At 31.0% G+C, this 19,347-nt stretch overlaps 1 protein-coding gene across 1 annotated transcript in view; it reads left to right on the forward strand.

Annotated features, from left to right (window-relative positions):
• Positions 1 to 1,751: 1,751 nt before the first annotated feature.
• Positions 1,752 to 19,347, forward strand: part of LOC145313376 (transcription factor AP-2-alpha-like) — a 30,269-nt gene continuing 12,673 nt past the window's right edge. The window contains exons 1-5 of the mRNA XM_080152741.1: positions 1,752 to 1,862; positions 3,818 to 3,985; positions 12,190 to 12,303; positions 17,836 to 18,039; positions 18,298 to 18,377. Of these exons, the coding sequence (XP_080008867.1) occupies positions 3,863 to 3,985; positions 12,190 to 12,303; positions 17,836 to 18,039; positions 18,298 to 18,377 (521 nt within the window). The 5' untranslated portion in view covers positions 1,752 to 1,862; positions 3,818 to 3,862. The remainder of the gene's footprint in view (positions 1,863 to 3,817; positions 3,986 to 12,189; positions 12,304 to 17,835; positions 18,040 to 18,297; positions 18,378 to 19,347) is intronic.

Genomic DNA, 19,347 nt, shown 5'->3' on the forward strand with positions numbered 1-19,347 from the left:
AACAACCCTTTGGGCTTTGACTTTATCCTTCCAGTTTTATACTTTGCTTGTATTGTAACTTGTAACTTTTTTTGACCAATGCAATGGAAAAATGAAATCAATATATCAGCAGTGTGAGATATTTTTATTGTCTTTAGTATGTTGTACTTCTAAAAAGACTTCAATATGTTATTGCTATAAAGTACCTACTGTCTTATTTTACATACAATTAACAATTTCAGAAGTTATGTCTTTAAAAATACCTCAAAAACAAAATCAAAATCTATTTTGTTGCTGTAAAACCTCACCAAATGATTGCATCTAGATAAATGCTCAATTTGTATATCTGTGTGTATAATATCAGTATCATCTTTTAGTTTGCCATATCTAAGATAATCATCAACCATCTTCTACTCAATATGATCATCACTAATCATCTCTATTATTTTACACACACACACACACACACATGTGCTAACACACATATATGTGCACACAAACCCAGTGTACATGCACACATGTACAGTAAATGTACACTACACACACATATGTACATACATTCAAGGGATCTTTAGGGATAAGACAATCGCCAATAAATTGATGTATATCTCCATTGTTGATACACAAAATTACTTCTACTGTAGATTACAAATAGTGGTTGAAATGTTTGGACACACAACATAATGAAACAACTAATCAAAGTTCAACAAAAGTTTCCAAATTTGTTAAGCCAACAAATAAGTAAAAGATTGGGGACTAGTGTAATAAACAGCCCAATATCCCCTCCCTCCCTGCACACACACACACACACCCACACTCACATGCAGAGAAAAGATTTCACTCACACCCCTTTCTTCTAGAGCTCTATTTTCTACATTTGGTGTCGGAATACTAAAACAAAAAATAACAGCACATGTATTAAAGATTAAATGGACAGCAAGGCAATAAAAAAGGGGACATTGGGTTGTTTATTACACTAGTCCTCAAAGTTTTATAATAATGTTTTGATTTGTTGGTTCATTATGTTAAGTGTCTAAATATGTAGACATATAGAAATGACTGGAAAATTGTGTTACCTAAAATGTTTTTTTTTTAGCTACTTCAAACCCACAATATCATTGGAAAAATTTCCTCAATCCCCCCCCCCCCCTTCTCCATATTTTGTGACCCATTGGCAATCTGCAAGGTGTGTTTGTGTGTGTGCTAGTATCATAAAGTAATTCTAAAAAGAGGAGAAATTTTATAATTGGATTTTCATGTTTTGTTCAAAAGTTTTTTCCCAATATATAAAAATTTTGTGAATATATTGAAATTATAGATTTATTATTTTTTTTTTCTTTTCTTATGTATAATTTTTTGTTTTATTATGTTACGAAAATATTTTTCTCTTTATTTCTTAGTCAATTCAGCATCTATCTTCCTTTTCTCTTTCTTTTTTTCTTAATCTCTTACTCTTTCTTTCACTCTCTTAGTTACGGTCCAGCGCGAATTCTCCCACGCCCTTTACTCCCATTCTCCCCCCTCACTCCAAGATCTCTGTAGTGGCGGCAAATTTGCCGCCAAATGAGAAATCTGTAGGACCCATTGGTCAAGATGTTGTGTTATAGCATCCCCCATCCCCAAAAATAGCGGCATTGCACACACACACACACACACACAGCGACCTGTCGTCATACTAGCTACCGTAAGAACAATTTATATTTATATATATGTATGTTTAGAAATGAGTATTTGTGTGTGTGTGTGTGTCTCAAGGGCCAGCGGCTGTGGTTGCAGTTTGTAGTGTTACTCCGGGCTAAACAGAGTTATATATACAGAGTTTCCTAGTTTACCTAGAGGACAATTTCCATACTAGACAGCAAGGGACAGCCTGTAGCCTTCAGGTTATATACACATATTTATACCATAGATAGATACTACAAACTATTTCCAATATTAGATACAAATAAAAGTTGCATCATGTAAATTATTTAAAGTCAACACTAAAAATTGCATTAGTCCCCAAAAATGCTTCTGGAATTTTTGTTTTCTATATATCAACTTAAATGTTAGGAATAATTAAATCTTTGAAAGTATTATAGTGTAAAATCACGTAAAATTTATTTATGCCTTCATTTTGAAATGTTAGAAAAGCATTCTTTATTTAGGGATAATATTATTAATTGTACGTATGGGAAGATAGGTATAACTATACAATATACATATATCTAGAATTTAAGCTAAACACATTATCAACCTTTCATTTTTTTCTCAATATTGCAAAAATAAATATATATTGTCTATGTTTCCAGAAGAATTATTTCTAGTTCAAATTTATTATCTTTTCTGTTAGGTAAAATAATTCTAATTAGGGATTAATACATTGTCTATTCTTTATCTTTAACATTATACAATTTATGTTTGTCTGTAGTTTAGAATCTTTCAAATGTATTTACTACAATTAAAACGTTAAATGATTTGGTATCAAAACTCTGTAACAGCAAACTAAGTAATACTAAAGCTAGTAGTACTTTACACTAATCTAAGATAGGTTGTAATATAACATAGAGAGATAGATATACCTATATTATGGATGAAACTCTCATTTAAAGATAGGTACACATAAATATTTTTCTTTGATTCCAACCAATAAAATGCTTAATATTGGGAAATATTATAGTCACCAAACCTTTATCACTTTTGGGTAATCTAGGTTTTATGAAATACTTTTTTTCTGTACCTTATTGCTTATTTCCTGTGATTTGTAAAGATTCACACCCTTACTGTTTGTGTGTGTGTCTGTGTGTGTGTGTGAATCTGTTTTGCTGTGAAAATTTGATATTATTACACGCGGATATGGTTAATAATAGACATGGGAATTAATACAAGATTAATTCAACCAACTTTACTGTTTTCTATATTTGAAATAATTTAATTAGATACTTGGTCTTAAAGCTTATGTTTTACTAACTTATATTAGCAAAAGTTGGCACTAAAAAATGTAAAATATGAACTTTTTAAAGAACATTTGTAATAAATTATAATGATAAATCTTATAAATTAATTTTATTTTTTAAATATTAGTAAATAAAATTTATATTAATCTGTTATTATTATTTTGGCTTGGTTTTATAGTATTGGACTGGATATTATTTTTTATGATCATTTTCAAAAATACATAATAGAACCTATTTAGTAGAATCTGTTTTAGTAAAGATTATTAATTAATATTTTTTTCTATAAATAGCTTCAATTAATTTTGTCTGTCCGTCTGTTAGCTGTGTTTGTATTGAAATAATATTTGTCTTTAATAAATATGTTTTGTTAATTATGGTTGTTGTCATTCTTGTTTTATTTTATTATGTGCATATGTCGATAATATGTTTAATAATATTAATCCGGAAACTTATTTATTATTATCTATTTATTTACAATATTATCTTTATCATAAAAGTAAATATTACAACATAATAATACTTTAGTTTTGTTATTGATTTGCATATTAACCGATATAATTTTTTTTTACTTAATATTCACAATTAGTATATAAAATAGCTCAAAACCATCCTGGAAACTATGTAAATCTTGCATAAAATGGAGGACTTAATTGGTTCTGGTGTAATCAAATCTTAAGTTAAAGACAAAAAATAATAGGACGATGACTGTAGTCTTAGGTTGATACCTGGTAAAATGAATGAGTTCTCTATTTAGAGAAGCTTCACATGGGTCAGAAGATTGTTTTAGGCTATTCTATTTATAAATTAGTCTCGAGAATAGGAAGGTTTGAGGCTATTTTAAATTTTTTTTCCTCCCCAAATTGTTTCATAGTAATTTGTCTAACACATGTTTATAATTTCAGATTGAGTGTTAACTGTCAGCCGGGAAGCTGTGGCCGCAGGAGACTATGACAGCCATGGAATTCCAGACCCCCTATTTCCCTCCGCCATTCGCTGGCTCTGGGGTCCAGGGAAATACACAAGATTTTATTTCACACAATATCTCCAATGATCCCTACCAACAGTACGCGGTAGGTCCAGTTTTATATTTAGGAACCTATCCAAAATTGAAAGAGTCGTGGCCCCCCAAAAACATTGTCTTCATAAAGATTTTAGAATGTTCATTGTCCCCTTTTCTCTCTGATTGATAGGTATGATTAAAAGATATATTTTAAATGAAAAAAGTAATAATTAATGATAACTTCAATTATTCAGTAATTTGATACAAATTTAGAATAGGCAAAAATAGGATAATTCATATTTTTTTATTTTTTTTTATAATTATTTGGCATACTGCTTATTTCAAGCAAAATATCTGACTTTAAAAATATTGGTGTTTCAGCAATACCTACGATTTTTGAAGAAAAATGCAAAAAAATTGAATTATCATTAAACTAAATCCTATACCATAAAGTAGTATGTCTGAAGTTAAAGATTTCTTAAATTGCTGGTCCTAATGGGTTGTACTTTTCCGGAAGCTTTATTAATGTCTCGAGGTGGTTTTAGCCTATTTCCCTGACCTCCCTCGCACTTCCCTAGAGGCTAGAGGCTAGTGTCTCAAAAATGATCTCTATTTTAATCATCTTTAAAACTGTTAAATTTATGTTAGAAAGAGAGAAAAATTGAAAACATATTTGCAGTTTTACTTAAAGACACAGAAAAAGGGTCCGGGATCTAAAGGGATAAGACAATGGCCGATAAATTTATGTACATTCCCAATGATAATAACAAATTACCCATCCTGTAGATTACAATTAGTGGTTGAAACGTTCGTATTCTAAACTTAATGAACAAACCAATCAAAATTCATTAAAAGTCCCTAAAATTATTAAGCCATTAAATAAGAAAACGTTATTATAAAACTTTGGTGACTGATGTAATAAACAGCCCAATGTCCCCTCCCTCCCTGGAAAGGGTATAAAAAGAATGTTGGACTCATATCATGTTTAATTCTTAACGCTTTAAAAATTTATATTTGGCATTGTGCCTTCAATTCCGCATATTATCAAAGCATCACAATCGCATTTTTTTATGACAATAAATGTAATAAGTGTACATGTATAAACCGGACAACTACCTGGCTCCTGTCTTGGAGACCTTTTTCGTCTGCTAAAAAAACTTTAGTTCTGATCTTTTGTAGAGACTTTGCTTGGCTGTGTGGCTTTTGATTAAACAACGTTTTTTTACTTCAATTTTATTTATCTTTAACTTAAGTGTCACGATTTTGCAATCTTCAGATAGATACTCACTATTGATTTATAGAGGTATTGTCAATTTTATTTATCATCGTATTATGACCACTGAACATCTGATCTTATAACTCACTTTATCCATTAGTCAATCCATGATTATGTGCTTTGCTACTTATGGATGTTGTCATCCTTATTGCGAATGTTTATGTGATACTATGCGACAGTGAAGTCACACAATATTTGGCATCCTTTTTAGCATCAGCAATAGAAGTATGAATAGTACGGTATCTTTGCAAAAAATGTCATGCTTAAAAAGTATATTACCTTATCAAAATGAGGAGATTAGCATTTTAAATAAGGATTATTAATAGAAGTAGAGAAATAGAGAGTAAATAGAAAAAGGAAATTGCATTACAAGAAGTCGATTGTATATAAGAATTGCAAATCAAATACAATTAATAAGATTTTAACTTCAAATTTAAAAATAAAAATAGAAATTAAATGTTTAGTTCTATAAAGTTTTAGAAAAGTTCCCATTCTCATTTAAAACTAAACAGGTTCTTTTAATGCCATTTACTGTATTGAAAAGATTCATATAAAACATTTTATAAGATAAATGCATAAAAAAATGAATATTACTTTTTAAAAACTTATTTTATGGAGATATACTTTGTTGTTTAAAGTTATTTTCCTAAAAATCAGATAAAAAAAATCACCATCCAAGTGTAAAATATTGCACTAAAACCAAGAAAATTTTTTGAGCAGCCAAATTCATAATTCACTGCGGTCATGCTGAAGCCAGATTTTTGTATGTGCATTTTTCTTGCAATTTTTGAGCAAGGTTCAAATTTTGGATTACATATATAAATATATATGAGATAAAATCTAAAAATTACAATTAGAAAGAGCCCGTGCCAATAAATTATTACTTGGATGTTGCACCAGATTTTTATGTGCTCTGATAAAGTGATGCTCGCAGCTGGCCAAAATAACGATATTTCCCATTACGAACAGATCAATAAATGAGGTCCAAATAAGCAAGCTAAATTGACAAAATATTCCTGTTAATTTATCCACGTATATCCTATATCCATTGTGCCAACCCAGTGCAGTGCATCAAAACATTATTTTTTTGTCAAAATAACGACGAGGCCAGCCAGCAGATGCGCCCCCAGATATACGAGCAGCTTAAAGCGAGGGGAGATATAATAAAATTCAAAATTTAATATTGTTTTATCGAGAAAGAGAAAGATGTATTCTGGGAGTGACATATCCCCCCCCTCCCCCAATGAAAAAAGAAAACTGTCGAAAGTGAATACATATGTATACAAAGTAAGAAATGTACACAGACAGACAGACAAACAACCACTTACATCTTTTGTTAAAAATGTGCATTTGTTGATAAAAAAAAATTGAACTGCGGCCTTTCTAATTCACAGTGCATCCCCTGTATATATTAAAACTTTTCTATTCGACTGTTTTTACAAAACACCAGAATATGATTTAATCTAAAACTAGCATAATAATAAAAAATGATAAAAAAAAGTAAAGTATTGAATAGGTGTTTTAAGACCTTCCTTAAAAATTAAGGTGCAATCGGTCCAGCCGTTTATGTGAACTTACTGGAAACAAACAAACAAATATACATACATTCTATTACTTTAGTACTTACTAGCGGCTACGCCCATAGAGGCCTCTAGTGTCACTTTATACGTTTTTGTTTGTTAAAGTCTCTACGATAATTATTTATATTACGATATCTCTTTATGTTATTTTTAAGTCTCCCAAATATTAAAAAAAATCGATTTTTTTGTCATTTCTCTTTGGAGTGTGGTGGTACCCTCCCCCGAAATAGTTATAAACCTTCCCGGGACCCATGAGAATCTACCCTGTTAAGGAGAATCCGATCGGTTCAGCGGTTAGCGAGATCCTTTGGCACACACACACAAACATCCTGTTACTTTAGTACTTATGGATTAATTGTTGAATTGTAAAAATACTGTCTATCTACCTGCATTATAGATTTTAAGGTTTACTAGAGGGTGTGAGATCAGCTCCAAATGGATTTCCTATTCTAGCCCTAGTTTCCTAAAGTGTACAGCAGATAACCCAATTATTGCAGACCCTTTTTTCAGCTACTCCGGAAATTTGTGAAAACAAAGCGATTTATACATTATACATTCAAAATTTTAATGTTTAAAATTAAAAATTTTTTTTGGAAGTTTGAAGCTTTTTTAGCTAATAGCAAATTTCGAGATAGGACGCGGACGCTAGGTACACTTTCGGAAACTAAATTGGAGTTCATCGGGTGTGAGGATGCTTTCTATTAGAGTTAATTAGAGTAGATTTTGATGATGGATAATAAGTAAAAAATCTCCATTTTAATCTATCTTTTTTTTTTGAGATCGGTCGGTGTTTAAATGATTTATTCATCTTATGGAAAACTTCATAAAAGATATTGATGTTTTATTGGATTAACTTACATACAATGTAATAAAAAAATAATAACTCTGTACGTCCGTTTGTCTGACCATTTATATGTTTTCAACCTTGGTTTCAGTATATATTTAACTTTCTTGACAACCGCTTTAAAAAAAAGTCTATTTTGTCTATTTTCTACATATATATGGTTGAATATATTTATAGTGCAGCAGTAGTTTAGCTCCGGGCAAACATACAGCTACAGCCACAGCTCCAGGGAGGGTATGGGCAATGGCAATCTTCAAATCTATCTTGTCCTAAATTTAATAAGCTATCAAATGAGGAATTTAGTACAGGAAGTTGGGGATGTTTAATTTTATGTTCATTAATATTATTATACCTGAATTCCTGATAAAAATTACATGCAACCTATTTCTGTAACTTTCTTTCTTAAGCTCTTTCATATTTTTTATGCATTAACGGATTTTCAATATTTTTATTTATAACTTTATTTGTTTCTATTTTCATTTGATAGTTTTTATTAGATTTTGAAAAAAATTTTCATTCTTATTATTCTTAAAGTTTTTACTTTAAACGCAAAACATATGATATCAATAAATCTATTTTATTTTAAGAAATGAAGAAATTAAATCTAAGCATATTTTTTTGCCCTAATCAGCATTTTTAAAGTTTAACCAGACATGCAAAAAGACAACCTAAAACTTTATCATAAGGAAAAATCTTTTTAAAAGTTGATAATTGAAAGATGGTGGTTTAAATCTATAAATCCCAATAGACGCATGTTAATAGGTTGAAAGATCAATAGGTCAATTGTAATGGTTAACTTTTGATACCTCATAAATTTATATCATGGATAATTGGGTAAGTTGAAAAGGAATAGGAAGGGAAGGGAGGGGACATTGGGCTGTTTATTACACTAGTCCCCAAAGTTTTAAAATAACGTATCCTTATTCCTTGTCTCAACAACTTTGGGGACCTTTATTGAATTTTAATTGATTGGGTTTCAGTTTCCAAATGTTTGAAACACAAATTATAATCTACAGAAGGGTTAATCTTATGTATCATCATTGGGGTTGTACATCAATTTATCGGTCATTAAGCAATTGTTTTTTTTTGGTTTATACTGCGCAGATAATAGATATGATTGTCCTTGTTAAAACTAATAAAACCTTTATAGAACATCTTTGTGCGTGAACGATTATTGGTTAGCGCGATCATGCATAAATGGCTATTTAATGAGTTTGTTTTTCAGAGAAAATTATCCGTTTCACTCTCCCTCTCTCTCTCTCTCTCTCTCTCTCTCTCTCTCTCTCTCTCTCTCTCTCTCTCTCTCTCTCTCTCTCTCTCTCTCCCTCTCTCTCTCTCTCTCTCTCTCTCTCTAAGAATGGATGATTATAATGGGTGGGAGAATGAAAGCTTCAGAGTCATAGGAAGGTTTAATCAAAAACAGTCATCTAGTGATTAATCGTCAATACCTGCTATAATTCTACACAGAAAACTCGTCATCAAAAGTTCTTATCATTGTTGTTATATCCTTGTGATAAAGTAACAGGATGTTTGTCTGTACCGAAGGATCTCTGTTTCTTCCTTACAGGGTAGCTTATCAGAGGTCTCTAGGAAAGTTTAAAACTATTTGTTGGAGGGTACCACCACACTCCCAAGAAAAAATATTACCCACAATCTAATTTTTCTAGGGATTAAAAGTTGGATTATGGAATTCATCTCCCCCCCTCCTCAAGTGCCCCTCAAATTCTACACATCTTTCATATCCCCAATATTCAAGCAGAATTCATGTATTGTTTCTCTTCGCCTAAACCTTTTCTAATACTTTGAGAGGGAGGTGCCTAGCTTATTAAACCTACCTCTTCTCAACAATTGTTGGTTGATATACAGCATGACCCTCGAAAAAGTATTTTTAAGCATCTGCAGCCCTTATTTCTCAATGAATTATTAAAAAATGCATATGTCCTTGTTCTCCATAGTATTCCACGTAAGTAGATATAAAAATATTTTTTTTACCTCCATTAACACCGGAGATTTTTAGAGCTAAAGTTTTGAAAAAATGACTGAGAAAAAGAATTTTTTTTTGTTTCTCTTATTTTTTGGATGGTTATATTATGTTTTTCTGGCAATTGAATAATGAGACACAAAGAAAAACAAGTTAACTAAATATTTCTTTTTTATTCCACCAAAAAATATAAATTTTTAATGGCAAAAAATACTACTGAATGAATTGATTATTTGCAAATTTTAGGTTATTTATTAACCCTTATTTATAGAAAAGGATTAATTATGACAGTTGCTCCGCCTACTTTTCTGACATCTCAATTATTTAATAAGGGGTAAATTAAGCATTTTAGACTAAAAAATCATTATGTTTTATTTTTATTTTCTTTATAACTTTTTTGTTATTAGAGTTAGGATTGTGAAACAAAAACAATTTTCCTGCTATATTCATAGAGATTTATTTGGTTTTTTAATCTTAAACAATTTTGCCTAATAAGTAAGTTTTTCAAAATATCATTAAACTAAAAAGACTCAAAAAATATGTGTAAAAAAATGCTTTTTACTCAAAAACTAAATTTTTTATTTCATTTTTGTATAAAGTTTCTGCTAGTAACAAAAATAAAAGGATTTCTAGCTTAATTTTGCTAAAAAAAGTCGTATCATGTTAAAAGTTACTTTTTCCTCAGTCACTTTTTCAAAACTTTAGCACTAAAAATCTCCGGTGTTAATGGAGGTAAAAAAAATATTTTTATATCTACTTACGTGGAATACTATAGAGAACAAGGACATATGCATTTTTTAATAATTCATTGAGAAATAAGGGCTGCAGATGCTTAAGATGACTTTTTCGAGGGTCATGCTGTAGTGTTTCTACAGTGTAGTAGAATTTTATAATTTGCAGACTGCCAGCTGTACCAAAGAATCCCATTAACCGCTGATCCTAGTACGGTCCTAGTTTACACTTTGTCATTCCTTACTATTTTGTTACAATTGATAATTAATATTTTTTTATTATATGTATTTAACTATCTTAAAGTTAATAAAATGTTATGTGATGTTATGATAAGGTTCTGATTTACAGTGTAGCTTCTCATAGGTCCTGGGAAGGTTTATAGCTATTTTGGGTAGGATATCACTTACTAGGTTTCCCTTCTTACAAGGCCGGTGCAAAAACTTTTCTTTTCAAAACTACAATTGAAAGTTGGGGAGGGGTAACTTTCCCCTACCAATTCAAGGGCCTCCAGAGGCCTCTAGGGGGCGTAGCCGCTAGTACAAAATAATCTTAAACCCATTTCTGTAGTTTTGCTATTTAGAACACAGAACATTTTGTGATTTTTTAATGAACACCTCTGGAGGAGTTTTAGTATACAGACATACTGATAAATTCCCTTACACCCTATTCAAAAAGTAAAGACACGATTTTCATGTAAAATAGCTGATTTCTTTATATTACACATTAAGTCATTATTATACGTGTTTTCAATACTAGGCTGCTATACAAAACAGCATTAAATTTTATTTTTATTGCAAATTTTTCAAATTAACAGAGTAGAATATGCATTTTTTTGCCATTAAGGTCATTTCAAAATAATAGTAGCTAAGTTGATAATATAGTTTTTACTTGCAAATTAATTTCAATTTTGTCAATTCTTTTTTTTGTGTATTCATGTTTCTTTTAAAAGAAGAAAAAAAAACAAAAATTGCAAAAAAAGATAACACAGAAGTTTGTAAAGTTACTGTATTTAGAATAGATTTTTAAAAATATCATTCTTTCAAGATATTTCAATTTTCAATATAGATATTATATTGATATTATTATATATTTTCAATTTATTTAATTTTAAAACTTTTTAAAATTCTCAATATCGTTTGTACACTAAATTGTGTTTATTGCACGATTTTTAGGTAAAATGTGCGAAATTTCGCGAGTTAAATTGAATACACATGATCGTGAGGGGCGAGGTTTTATTTAGCAGCTTTTATTACTTCATTTGGATGCTTTAATTCATTTATTAGGATAAAAAGTACGATCTATCTATCTTTCTTTCTGTTTATATATCTACCTTTAGGGGTAAGACAATGAAGATAAATTGATGTGCATTTGCAGTTATGACAATAATAATCCATCTGTAGTTTGAAATTAGTTAGTTTTAACCATCAAGCGAATGAGCGAGCTTAATTTTAAAACTTTGGGTATTATAATAATTAAGAGCTCTTTTTCCTTTCTTAACCTGCTATCTTTCTGTCTTTCTATCTATCTATCTATATGTCCAGGTAAGCCTGCAGAACTCTGGATTTGGGTCCGCGTATGACAGCTTGCGAAGAGAAGCGTATAACAGACACAATCTAGACCTATCTATCTATCTATCTACTTATCTAAATTTCTATCTCTATGTCCAGGTAAGCCTGCAGAACTCTGGATTTAGATCTGCGTATGAAAGCCATTCTATCTATCTATGTCTAGGTAAGTCTGCAGAACTCTGGATTTGGATCCGCTTATGACAGCCTGCGTAGAGATGCGTACAACAGACATATTTTAGACCTATCTATCTATCTATCTATCTACTTATCTAAATTTCTATCTCTATGTCCAGGTAAGCCTGCAGAACTCTGGATTTGGGTCCGCGTATGACAGCCTGCGTAGAGATGCGTACAACAGACATAATCTGGAACAACATGAAAATATCCATCACAATAATAATAGTCAGGTTGGAAAAATTATTAATATCTGCAGGATTTGAACCGGTCCTAAGCCATATTGAAAAATCATGTATATTAGCGTATTACAGACCATTTTTCACGAATACTAAAATAAAAAATCTTAAGATTAATACCAGTTTTGTTAGCTCCTCTTTTTCTAACAAAGTTTTCGCGGAAAGCTGTCTATAATACGATGCAATTTTACCATCTGTCAGACGAACGAAACAACAATAGTTGTAGATTAGCTATAATAAAAATGTTAATCTGACCTAAAATTATCAAACCAAAAAAAAACATTAGTTAACCAGTAACCTAATTTTTCCTAATAGAAATGTATTTAAAACTATGTTAATTCATTTGGCTAAAAAGCTATTACGTTAAGACAGAAATAAATGATTACCTTCCAAGAAATTAAAGGAAATTTAGAAATTTGTGAGGAAAAATTTGACAATGTTTTACACAGTGGTCTATAGGGGGCAAAAAAACAGATAAATAAAAGTATTTTTTAGCACATATAATAAACGTCCCTCCATTTTTTCAACCTACGAAAGGCAAATTTTGCAATGTAAGAGAAAGGTTGTTTTGTAGAATGACCCTTTCTACTAATTCAAAAAAAAAATTTCGTCTTTTAAACACCATAGTGAATTAAAAAGCTTGCTTAAGCCACCCACAGTTTCTAGATATAAAATCTACCCATCTTGTTAAGTGCAACGCTTTTCTATGGTAAGTTTGTTTAAACCGTCAGTAGGTATGATTAATTTGTGTTTTAATTACTCAAGAAGTCATTATCAAAATGATCAAATCAAACAATATATTTGTAGACTTTTCTATGTATTATGGTCATGACTGGCATAATATCGACATATTTGAAACATAGTTGATACGATAATAAATACACGAAATTTACAGGGGGAAAGAGTTTGTACCTGATAATAAAAACAATTTGCCTCGGCTCAATTTTTAATATAAGTCAAAAATGTTATTGTTTAAACAAAATATAATATGTACATCTTTTTTATAACAATATTTTCTACACTTCACACATCAACACTTTCCTAAATGGGTGTTGTTATCCTTGTTTTAGAATATCTATCCATCTATTTGAAACAGTTTCCTGAAATAAAATCTGATTTGCTAAGAATTTTAATGGATAAAACCATTCAACCAATTCTTGCATTTCAATCAAATAGCATTCAATAGAATCCCCCATCTTGACAGTGGACCATCCTAGGAGGGAGGGGCCAATGGGCTGTTAATTACACTAGTATGGTAATAAACGTTTTCTTATTCGTTGGCTTAAAAAAACTTTGGAGACATTTATTGAATTTTGATTGGTTGGTTCATTGAGTTGCGTGTTTAAATTTTCAACCATTAATTATAATCTTATAAAGGGGTAAATTTGTTCATTATCATTGGGGATGTATATAAATTTTTGGCCATTGTCTTATCCCTTTTGATGCTTGGGACCAACCCCATACTGTTTCTGCTTATTTGTGTTGTTATATCAAAATAAAATACATGTGATAAGAATGATGAGACTGTCAAGTATGACCACCTTCATTCGTGCCATATGATCGATATAATCGAGGCACAAAACATCCAGGATAGGGGGGGGGGGCTTGTTGAGTCCTCATTTGCTAATTGGAGGATTTTACTGTAATCTAATAGAATATAAGAAGATTTCTAATAAAATGAATAAAATAGAGCAAAAATCGACTATCCCATGTTTTCTATTCAATTATCTTTCAATATATTTATATTTTCAAGTAGTAGGAAAGTGTAGGACGTATCAAAACAGTTATTGAAAGTTTTATCTAAATATGTCAATTATTTAATCCTTTTTACTGACGTTGTAACTTACAGTCTTTGACCATTGAAAAGCTTTGCATGCATAATCTAAAATTCTTTCATGAGATAGTTTCCTAATAGGATTACTGGAAAAAGTTTGTGTCAATTTTTACTTGTTCATTCAAAGGGTTTTCCAGTTAAACTCCAAACAGGGTTTGATACAATTGATCTTACAATATTATGACTATAAATGAAAATTCATTGAGATTCCTGATATATTCAATACATATTTGTATGTTTTGTTTATATATAAAAAAAACACTTCTTATATTTTGGTGTCGTGCTACTTATTGTCATTTCTTGTCCTAAAATTAAAGATATGAAACCATCGTATGTTTTTTTGGCAATATAGTACTGAAAATCATTTTTTTCTGGCCTCCATTGTTGAGGTTCTCTGATCTAAAATTAGACTAAGAGTAGCTATTTATCACATAGACAGTTATCTGCTGATATGAAATGAGATAATACCAGTTTTGATAGTCCTGAGGAAGTAAAGGCCTGGGATAACAGAACTGCAATTAATCTTATGATTTTATTTTTACACTCATGGGAAATTGTCTTTAAAACGATTTTTTAGTATAGAGCCATTTTGACCGTTAGCTTCCCTATTGCCAAAAAGCTAGGCAAATAAATTTTATTTATTTTGTTTCCAAGACAAATGTAACAAATCCCTATAAAATTCCCAGGGTAAGAGAAACTTGTTGAAAGCTCTTTTGCTTCAATTTGCACGCAATCAAACATTTTATTTAAAGAAAGTTAAAAAGAATTTTTCTCTAAATTGGTCAAATGTTATTTTTCCATTTCCTGATTTTTATCGATAAGAAGATTTATGAGAAAATTAATATTATAAAGATATATTTCTAGTACAGCTTCGAAACTGATTTAAATTTTATAATTGTATCCTTTTAATAACCACGGAAAGCTGTCTATAATACGATGCGATAACTATTTATGTATTTAACACAAAAACAGATAAAACAGTGAAAGATAAATTACACAGATATACAACTTGGTTTTGAAACTTTAAAGTCTAGGTGCAAAGTTGTGCTTATAATAGATTTTTATTTAAAATAATGCATATAGGGTAAAAATAGTCGTCAATTTAGTTTTCTAACATGGACATCACTTATTGGTCAGTTCGTTCAATTAGTAGGATGGGAGAAGTTGGAGTAAAGATGGGGTGGATGGGGGGTCGTTATTTGAACAATTTCAAACATTCATACCAGGGGCGTCCAAGCTTTTTATTTTGGGGGGGATAAAATGGCGCGCGAAGCGCGCCGCAAATTTCCCCCCCCCCCCAAAATTTTTACCCCGGGGGTAAAATTTGCTTGGGGGGGGGGGTAATTACCCCTCCTGAAATCTGTTGGCAGGGGTAAATTTAGTTTACCCCCCCAAAAATTTACCCCCGGGGTAAAATTTTTGGGGGGGGTAATTTAAATTTTATTAAATATATAGTATTAAAAATGCGCGCGAAGCGCGCAAAATTTTTTTTTATGAGAGATTTTTTATTTTGGGCGGGGTATTTACCCCCCCAAAATTGTTTGGGGGGGTAAATACCCCCTCCTAAATGGTTGGGGGTGCCTACGGCACCCCCAGGGAAGGGGTAAATTTTAAATGGGGGGGGGGGGTAAAATGAAAAAAAATTTGGGGGTGCCTACGGCACCCCCAAAATCGTTTGGGGGGGGGGTAATCGCCCCATTACCCCCCCCCCTTGGACGCCTATGATTCATACGTACAGACAGGCAGACCTTTTAAAGTATAGTAAGAATGAAATCTTTGAAAACAAGATTTGTTTATAAAAACAAGGGCAAGTTTGTCAATAAGTTGCAAAGCAATAACAAACTGACAAAATTCAATGCAGAAGTAAATGATAAAACAAAATAAAAAAGTCAAAAATCAAAGAGTTATTAATTTAAGTAAGTAAAGAAAAACTTTAACTAAAGAGTAGCTGCGCTACTTATAAACAGAGTAGAAAATTACATATTTAAGAATCAATTAGTAAAAGTAGATTTGAATTGAATAAAAGTTACTTACAAGGGTCCATGTGATTGGTTAACTATGGGAAAACTTTACTGAATAAAGGACACTCTTAAATTTATTTTTATGTAAAAGTAACAGGTTCTGTGTTTTTCTTATTGTCTGTACTAAAAGATCTCTGTAACCGCTGAACTGATATGGTTCTCCTTTAAAGAGTAGCTTCTCAAAGTCCCAGGGAAGATTACTGGCTCAAGAAGTCTGTAGGGGCGTTACCGCTAAAAATAATATAATTCTAAAGAGGATCTAGGTTAGTGTTTGAAAAAAATACATGTAAGTCACAAACTAATACCCAATATCTTTGTTTACATTCTACATTGTTTAGAGAGACAGATAAAAGGACATATTACAAATTAGATTTATAGACAAATATAAAGACACACGGAAGCCAGAGGGAGAGACGACAGACTGGTTAGTTGAAAGGAGGACGGACATCCAGACGAATGGACGGCAGAAGAACAGACGACAAAAAGACGGTCAAACAAACAGACGGAGTGACAAACAGAAGGACAGACAGATGAACTGATAGACTAACAAATGGATAGATAATTAGATGGAGAGATAAAATTGTCCCCTTTATTTTTCAATTTATACATAAAATATTAAGTAGTGTAGTGTCTCCTTAACTATGGGAAAACTAATAGCAGAGTCACTAATTTAAATGTATCAATTCCACTTTGATACGTTCATACAAAAAAACTGTAAAAATTTCATAATTAGCGTCCCTTCTGAAAGATTAGATTAAATGACAACATCCATAACATAAAATTAGAAGGAAAGACTAAGGAAAAATAGCTCTTGTTGTAGTTACTGAAAAGCTTCGCATTTAAAACACTGTAGATATTGTAGATCTAAGGCAACATATGATTAGGCATTGTCATCAAAACAAATTGAATGTTTTAATTTCCATCAGTTCTATGGACACACTATTTAATTGTGAAATATTTAAACAGGACATACATATCACATATATGGACTATGTGAAATTATATTTCAATTAATACGCATTATATATCAGAAAAGGCCATTTTAAAGGTACGTTTGGAAAATAATAGTAGTTTATTTAGAGACAGCGTAAAGTGGCACCAAAAATGACGTCATGCAATAAAGTTGACCAATGAGAGGCCAGTATATACTGTAATTGACCAATGGTAAAATGTATACTGGCCTTTCATTAGTTATTTTATTGTATGACGTCAGTTTTTTGGTGCCACACTGTCTCGTTTATTTATGATTCTTAAAAAATTAACAAAATCTTACACTGCTTTACCTGACAATTATGTAAATAAACGACAAATATTATTCATTGCTACTAAATACCTATATCTACCATGTAACGCTATCATAATAATGACCTTATGACTGGAGCGTTATGTTAATATAGAAACAGTTATTTATCGCAGCTCTCCCGGATTTTAAAATAAAAAAAACATAAGATTAAAACAAATTTTTAGCCATATTAGGGGCCTAAGGTCCTGGTTGACAAAATTTATTAATTTTAAGAGTTTTATCTTAATATTCGTGGTAAATCGCTTCAATACATGATTTTTCAGTTTGACTGAGAACTGATTCTAATTCAGCGGATATCAAACGGTTTTGAAGACATACTGGAAAATAGTACAACCTGATTTTTTTTTCTTTAACCTTGGTATTTTCAGGGAATGGGAGGAGAATCATTCTTGCCACGAGAGCTGCCATTTGCCATCAAACGCGAGTTCGAGCACCATCCCTTGAGCAGTACAGGGGGTGGAGATGGCGGCGGCCATCAGAATGGTAAAGAGCCCATGGGAAAGTTTCCTAACGATGTGTTTTGTTCCACACCGGGCCGTTTGTCCCTGCTTTCTTCTACTTCTAAATATAAGGCAGGAGTTATTTACTTAGAGTATTATATGAAGAACCAAATATAATTAATGAATTTTAAAGAACTTGAATTTTTGACATGGAGAAAATGTCTATGTTTCTATACTTGTTTGTCACTAAAAATAGAAATACAAATATCGTAATAATGTTTAGATAAGCATACCTGCAACTATCTTAGTAATTGGGTATATCTGACTTTTATGTTATCCACATAAACATAGTTTAAACTTACTCTAAGTAAATATTTTATAATATATAAGGTTACCATAGCAGAAGTACAGAGACGACTCTCCCCTCCAGAGTGTCTGAATGCTTCTCTTCTTGGTGGAGTTCTCAGAAGGTATGTATAAGTATCATCATCTTTCAGTGATGCCTCTAAAAAGTCAAAATCAAAAGAAAAATGGAGAACCATTGTACGTGGCCTATGCTCTGAAAAGAAAGGATAAATGGCAATGAATGAATTAATGTATAAGTATCATACAGGGCTAGGACAATGAACAATATTAAAGTTTAACAAAGCTAACATATTTTCTCACCAGAAGAATGCTTCAATTTTAGGTGGAGTTCTCAGGAGGTATGTATTAGTTTTATACAGGGATAAGCCAATGAATGTTACAATTGTCATAGATACAGGTATAGGTTAATGGTTATTATAGGTTATCATCTCTCATCTCCAGAATTTTGAGCTAAATACCTTTTTATTAAAAGAATTTCAGTGACAAATAAGCATTTTATTCCCTTTCTCCGGCTATTTACTTAGCTGTTTTTTTTTCATTTTAGTACACTTTTTTTTATGGATGCTGTCTTTCTTGTTATTTTTATAATTCATTATGTAATCACTAATTACCAGCCAAAGGGTATAAATGAACTAGGAAGCAATTGTTTTATTCTATAATTAATGTTTACACAATAAAAACAAAAGTTTTTTTTAGCAAAATTATTTAAAAAAATAAAGTTGAGTTGTTTAAAAAAATATTATAGGTCAGCTTTAAGAAGCAGACTTTTTAAAGGTATTATCATATCTTTAAAATTTTTAAAGATTTGCTTTTAGACTTTTAGTGTAAACTTTTTGTTATTAAGAAATCTTTTTTCTTTCATAGCAAATAACAAATTTCAAAATTTGAACTTAAAGTTTAAGCAAATTATAGTTTATCATAATTTAGGTAAATCTAAAACCAAATCTTTGTTACTTTTTAAGAAGACACTTATAAATAAAAGGGTATTTCCTTATTTTGAAAAGAAATTCAGCTGTTTTCCCGCCCTAAGCGTGGAGACACTTAAGGCAGTGCCAAAGGCTTAGGGACCCACAA

This window comes from Acartia tonsa, chromosome 1, assembly GCF_053477335.1.
Source record: "Acartia tonsa isolate MP-2025a chromosome 1, ASM5347733v1, whole genome shotgun sequence".
Classification (NCBI taxonomy): Eukaryota; Metazoa; Arthropoda; class Copepoda; order Calanoida; family Acartiidae; genus Acartia; species Acartia tonsa.